The sequence below is a fragment of the Neomonachus schauinslandi genome, chromosome 2 (genome assembly GCF_002201575.2).
Source record: "Neomonachus schauinslandi chromosome 2, ASM220157v2, whole genome shotgun sequence".
NCBI classification, from domain to species: domain Eukaryota; kingdom Metazoa; phylum Chordata; class Mammalia; order Carnivora; family Phocidae; genus Neomonachus; species Neomonachus schauinslandi.
Window position 1 is genome coordinate 197,262,669 of NC_058404.1, and position 6,140 is coordinate 197,268,808.

At 48.0% G+C, this 6,140-nt stretch overlaps 1 protein-coding gene across 1 annotated transcript in view; it reads right to left on the minus strand.

Annotated features, from left to right (window-relative positions):
• Positions 1-6,140, minus strand: part of OTOP1 (otopetrin 1) — a 32,707-nt gene that overhangs the window by 14,359 nt on the left and 12,208 nt on the right. The window contains exon 3 of the mRNA XM_021677595.2: positions 3,303-3,361. Within this exon, the coding sequence (XP_021533270.1) occupies positions 3,303-3,361 (59 nt within the window). The remainder of the gene's footprint in view (positions 1-3,302; positions 3,362-6,140) is intronic.

Consider the following 6,140-nt stretch of genomic DNA (forward strand, 5'->3'; position numbering starts at 1 on the left):
CCACTTCTAATCTCAGTGTATGTCCTCAGCTCTGCTTTCAGAACTCCTGTTCCTCTAAACCTCACCCTGGGGAAGAGAAAAGAACTCAAGCAAATTAAAGAGAATTCTTAGATCAGGAGAAAAGTCCCAGGACATACTAAAAGCATGGGACAGTGGAATATTGGCTCAAAAGACTGGGCGGTGGAGGAGGGGGGGGGGACAAGTCCCAGAGTGGTAAGTTCTGAAGCCTTCAGGGCCTGGCAGGAAATGTGAATGAAGAAAGCAGGTCTGGGCCACATTAGGGAGTGGTGGGGTCTGTAGCAAATGGAGGAAACAGACCCCATTCAGCTCTAACCCTTTGTTGTATGCACTTATGGGATTGCCAAATCTTCTAATTTTTCTAGAGAAGTCTAAATCTAAAACCTGAAGGTGGCGAGTAACTCAAAAGTGTTTTAACACTTTGCCCTACAAACAAAACAGATTAAATTAAGCTCTATGCCTATCTTGTTCAAGCCTCTCTCCATCCGGGTTAGCAAAGGGGCCCCAAGACAGGGAGAGACTTGTGTCCAATCACTCAACAAGCACAGCACGGCGTCCCATCCCTTGGAGATCCTTCAGATGACAGATCCGAGTGGCAAATGTCTGGGTGCAAGGCCTAGCGCAGTGTTGTCCACACACCGATGGTGCGAGACACAGCCACACGTGTGATTTTAGATGTTCTTGCCGCCACTTTTTAAAATGTGGTAAGACAAGGGACAGGTGAAAATGGTTGGAACAATTTTCTCTGAAACCCAATCTATTGAATATGCTATGATATCAACATATAAGCAATACCAACAAAAAGTATTAGTGAGATATCTTACATTCTGTTTGTCATCCTAGTCTCTGAAATCTGGTGTGTATTTTATACTTCCCGCACATCTGGGTTGGAAGTAGCCCCAGCTCAAGGGCTCAGTGGCCCCAGGTGGCTGGTGGCTGCTATCCTGAGCAGCGAGGATGTGGAAAGCAAAAAGCCAAAGACCCTTTTGCGCCTGGAGGGAAATGGGCCCAATGTCCTGAGGCTGTTATTACATAAGTGACAAAAGCAAAGAGAGAGACCCCACCAGCAAAGCCAGAGGGCCTCTGCGGTCACAGCAACACGTGAAAATCACAGTGGGTTTAAAGTCAACAATCATAAAAAAATCATTTAAAAAAAGCTATAAAGTCAACATCCAGAGTCTTGGTTTTCTCACCTGCCAAATGATGATGAGATGCTCAATGCATATCTGTTGAAAATATCTCGCCCTTGACCCCAACAATTCTATTCTAGGACTTTAAGCCAAGCAAATCATCAGAGATGTTCAAAAATATGTTTGACCAGAGATGTTCATCACAGTATGATTTATAACAGCAACAAAACTTTCAGAAAGATTAAACATTCAGCAACAGCTGTTATGGACTGGCTTGTGTCCCCTTGAAAGTCCTCTGTCGAAGCTCTGACCCCCAATGTGACCATATTTGGAGAGCCTCTAAGGAGGTAATCAAGGGTAAGTGAGGTCACAATGGTGGGACCCTAATCCAGTAGGCCTGGTGTCCTTTGAAAGGGAGGAAGAGACAGCAGAGTTCGATCTCTCTCCCTGAGCACAGAGGCAAGGCCACATGAGGCCACAGCAAGGAGGCAGGGTCTGCAGGCCACCGACACCAGCCCTGCTGCCACCTTGATCTTGGACTGCCAGCCTCCAGGACCGTTAGAGCCGCACGTTTGGGTGGCTCAGGCCTCCCCGTGCACGGCGGTCTCCGACCAGCCCCAGCGGAGCACCACGGCGGGCGCTGCTGAGACCAACCCCAGGAGCAGCGCGCTGGGCAGGCGGGAGAGGCCATGGTGTAGACCCACACCACGGACGGGAGGGCAGGAGAACGAAAAAAATGAAAAGCAGCAGCAGAGCAAGAAGAAAAAGAAAAAAGGAATAAAAACAGTATCTATTCGTGGAAAAAAGCCTGGCAAGAAGCAGATCATAATCAACAGTAGTTACCGCTGGGTGGCGGGCATCTTAGTTCTTTTTGCTGGGTTCTCGGGGCCTGGACCGCGCTTGTCCCTGATTTGTCCCATTTGACGGCATTTGTCCATGCCCCTCCCCTGGAGGCGAAGCATCTGCGCCACTTCGGGCCCCTCCCTGCTGCCCCTTTCCCCCGCCCCCCGCCCCGCAGCAAGGGGGCGTGGCTTCTCCCGTTAAGGTGGGGGTTAAAGATCACTGCCAAGGCCACCCCTGGGAGCTATGGGGGGGGGCGGGGATAGCACGGGCTGCCAGTGCACAGCTCCTGGGACCTCCCACCACGTGCCTGGGATACCTGGGCCCATCATCCCTGCCTGGCGGCCGGCTCTGCGCACATTAGCAGCTCCCTAGATGCTTAACTGCTTGTTGAGGCTGAACTTTCTGCCTAAGGAGATCGGTGAAAGTTATTTCCATATCAATAGTCTATCAAAATAGTTCTATCCAGTGGTCATCCATAAATCAATCTTTTACATACCTGTTGTCATTTCAAATGGTACTGGGAGTTGTCTGTTCCTCACGCATATAAGAGATCTTTCTAGGAAGCAAATGCTGATCCTTTGATTCGCTGGTACGCGTTCACCCAGGGCTTTCTTGCATGATAACAATACTTGCCGTCTTGTTAATTCACCCTTGTATCCTAAAGGTTCTTTCTTTCTTTCTTTTTTTTTTTTAAAGATTTTATTTATTTATTTGACAGAGAGAGAGACAGCGAGAGCAGGAACACAAGCAGGGGGAGTGGGAGAGGGAGAAGCAGGCTTCCCGCCAAGCAGGGACCCCGATGGGGACTCGATCCCAGGACCCTGGGATCATGACCTGAGCCGAAGGCAGACGCTTAACGACTGAGCCACCCAGGCGCCCCCTATAGGTTCTTTCCCTTGAACCTCACAATTGCTGAGAGAAAGGCGACTGATATAATAACAGATCCCACCCTTCTGAGCACTTGTTACGCACCAGGCACACGCTTTAGATCCATTACTTCATTCAGTCCTCAGAGGTTGGCTCTACTATTATTTCCATTTACAGATGAGGAAAACCGAGGATCATAAAGGAAAGTGTCTCAGATGGCAGCGTGGGAACTGAAACCCCACATCGTCCTACTTTCAGGGCCGTCCCCAGGAAGAGGTGGATGGTGCAGGGTCTCCTTCCCAGGCCACAAGTGAGGGCTTTGCTTGTCAGGATGGAGGAGAGAGTTGGTCTCATATTTACAACCCAAGATCGATGGCCGCGATGAGTTTGTTTGCTCTACACGTGCACCAAATTCAACAGTAAAGCAATTCCCATGTTTTTTACCTTTCCAGGGTTTTGAAAGACTGGATGACATCCTTTGCATGCCCCCAAAGAAAATACACCTAGGAAGTAAAGGAAGAAAAGAAAGATGCATCAGTGAAAACCATCGTTATATTTGCACCCTGAGAAGCTATGCAACTTGCAGAAACAGAATGGGAAGATGTTGGGGACCTCAGTGACCTCCCATCCCAGATTCATCTCAGGTGTCAGTGCCATCCCCCAGTGGGGACCGTGCTCCGGGAGCCTGGGGTGAGAACCGAGTGAGGTTTCCAGGTTTGGGAGGAAGAGCTTCTAGGACAGGTTGAAGCTGTCAGGGGGGATGGGGCTTGGGGAGTGGCAGCCTGCCTGTCATGAGCCCCATTATCCCGATTCTATCACCTGTGTTAGGCTTCCTCCAAGAACTATCCACCGAACAGTTCCTACGCCAGTGGCCTGACACCAAATTTTGAGTGCTTTAAATGAAGAGCAGATTGAATCAGGCTGGCGCTTCATTTCCCTGTGTGCCGTGCACCACCCAGGCCCCTGGCCAAACAGCCATAAGCTGCAGCACAGGGCTGGCGCCCATGGGGGAGGCTGGTGTGGGACTTGTGAGCAAATCCTCGGGCAAGTCAGGGTACCTTTCTCCAGGTGTTTTCCCTTGCACGAAACAGGGATGATAACGGAACCTACCTTGGACGGTATTATGATCCGTTAAATAAGATTATCCATGTCAAGTACTTAGAACAGCGCTCAGAGTGGGCGCATTTTCAGTAAACGCTCTTCACTGGCAACTTACTCCCCATTAGCTGAATGCCTCCCACATGCCTGCTATTATTTGAGCTCCTAAAACATTTTGGGGTTTATTTCACACACAGACACACATTGAGCACCCACCACATACCAAACACTGCTGGGCACTTTATAAATTTGTCTCATTCAATCTTCATTGTGCAATTAAGTGCTATCAAAAGAAAATCAGCACAAAAGAAAATTCACTGACACATCCTCTCTTTTCCACGTTGTTCTGCCTAAGACTTACTGGCTGCTCTGAAAACACTTTTCAGGGGACGGGTCCTGAAACATCTGGCAACTTCAAATTCCGATAGCAGTGACTCCTGATGAGACTTTCAGCCCAACAATAGGGAAGCAGTTCGTTAGAGGATTTATCAATGATTTCCAAATTAGACAGCTACTTCACTGATACTTTCATAAAGACTACATAGCAACACAAAAAGAGTTTATAATTTTTTAAGTGAAACTTCAGAATAGAAAATGCTGCCCCTTCTCTGTAAAAACGTCCACAAGAACGTATACACTGGAGTACAAGGAAGGAAAAGAACACAGAAACAGCAACATATGTTTCAGTTAGTGGGCTTACAGACACATTGTTCTTCTATTTTCCAATTTTTTCTGGTTGATTATGTTTTTAAAATAAATATCTTTTAATGACCATGGAATCCAGCAATCCCACTTCTGGGTATACATCCAAAGGAATTGAAAGCAGGGTCTCAAAAAGATATTTGCACACCCATGTTTATAGCAGCATTAATCACAATAGCCAAAAGGTAGAAGCGACCCAGGTGTCCATCTATGGAGGAATAAACAGAATGTGGTCCATCCATACAATGGAATATTGCTCAGCCTTAAACAGGGCGGAAATCCTGGCACCTGCTACATCATGGATAAACCCTGAAGACAATACAGTCAGTGAAACACAGCCAGTCACTAGGTACCCCTTATGTGGGGTACCTAGAGTAGTCGAATTCATAGAGACAGGAAACAGAATAGTAGGTACCAGGGGCTGGGGGAAGAGGGAATCACTAGTTAGTGTTTAACAGGGACAGAGTTTTAATTTTGCAAGATGAAAGAGTTTTAGAGATGGGTTGCACAGCAGTGTGAATATACTTAACACTACTGAACTGTAGCTAAGACAGCAAATTTTATGTTTTAAAATAAATACCATATTGCTTTAAAATAGTGTCTTTCATTCCCCAGCCATCTAGTATAGCAAAGGCATGTAGTAAGTGACCACTAGGTACAGAATGCTTGATTAATTGGCTGATAAAATGCCTTAAATCCGGAAGCTAGAGATCTGCAACCCACCAAGTAGCAGAGTGGTATTTTGAAAACTCACATTTGTCCAGGTATTCCTCTGCCTAAAGCCTTCAATGGCTCCCCATTGCCCTCAGGATAAAGTTCAAGCTCCTGAGTGGCTGTCAGCCTTGGCCAAGTGCTCACTGTAAGTGCTTTATACACAGCAGCTCCTTTAATCCTCACAACAACCCCGAGAAGTAGGCCCTTTACAGATGAGACCGTGAGGCCCAGAGAGGGTAAGTAATTTGCCAGAGCTTACATTGCTGGTATGAGCCAGAGCCAGGTCGTCTGACCAGAGTCCACGCTCATAAGCCCTACACCAAACCATGGCCCTGTCTGTGTCCGGTGCCCCAGCCCGCTTCCCCCCACAGACCCACATGTCTTCTCTCCGGCATGCAGGAAGACCACACATCCCCGAAGTGTCCTCTTTTAATGTCTCTGACACACCACACCCCTCTTTCCTTGACAGCTCTGGGGCTCTTCCTGGCAAAAACCACCCCTCACCCCAAAGCTGGCAAGAGTCCTCCCTGGGGCTCCTTCATCACTGGGAGACTTTGGTCAAAGCATGGAGCCTCCATGTTTTCACTGTTCATGTTTATGAATTTCTCCCCATCTGACTGACAACTCCGTAGGGCTCAGAACACAGCTCTTCACCCTTGCACTCCCAGTCCTGGGAACAGTATTTGCTGGGTTCAGAGTGAAGGCAGGAAGGCAGGAAGACAGGGAGGAAGGGAGGAAGGGAGGAAGGGAGGAAGGGAGGAAGGGAGG